The sequence below is a fragment of the Asparagus officinalis genome, chromosome 8 (genome assembly GCF_001876935.1).
Source record: "Asparagus officinalis chromosome 8, Aspof.V1, whole genome shotgun sequence".
NCBI classification, from domain to species: domain Eukaryota; kingdom Viridiplantae; phylum Streptophyta; class Magnoliopsida; order Asparagales; family Asparagaceae; genus Asparagus; species Asparagus officinalis.
The window spans coordinates 62753444-62753887 of record NC_033801.1 but is presented as its reverse complement, the minus strand read 5'-3'; the positions used below and the strand labels follow the sequence as shown (position 1 = coordinate 62753887).

At 39.0% G+C, this 444-nt stretch overlaps 1 protein-coding gene across 1 annotated transcript in view; it reads right to left on the bottom strand.

The window, feature by feature from the left end:
- The window catches only part of LOC109819877 (protein disulfide isomerase-like 2-3), a 22428-nt gene that overhangs the window by 21635 nt on the left and 349 nt on the right, over nt 1-444 (bottom strand). The window contains exon 2 of the mRNA XM_020385837.1: nt 402-444. This exon is cut by the window's right edge and continues 62 nt beyond it. Within this exon, the coding sequence (XP_020241426.1) occupies nt 402-444 (43 nt within the window). The remainder of the gene's footprint in view (nt 1-401) is intronic.

Sequence of the window (444 nt, the reverse complement as noted above, 5' to 3'; positions counted from 1 at the left end):
CTTATGCAGATTATATTATTTTTCCACGTAAACTAGTCTGAACTAATCAAAGAAAATTACTTTAGCATCTGTACTATCCTATATACTAATTTAAAAAAAAAAACCTGCCACTGGTTGCAGAATTACCACACTTGTCACTTAAATAGGCACGTAACTTTTCATCCTTCGCGTTATCAATGATTCTGTACCTTTTCCTTGCACTTCATATCTTTCTTCTACGCTGTTCATACATCTAAAATAAAACTTTGAAGCTTCCTACATGTTCACGAGTGCTAAAAACCAGTACTATAACTTAACGCAGATCCCGTGAATTCCCCCCAACTCCATTTTCCACTTCCCAGGTAATCATCGAGCCAAGTCAAAAAAGGAACCATATAGGTCCGCCAAACTTCATGATATACCTGAGCGAGAGACTTGTGAGCATCGGCATCGAGGGCCGCGACG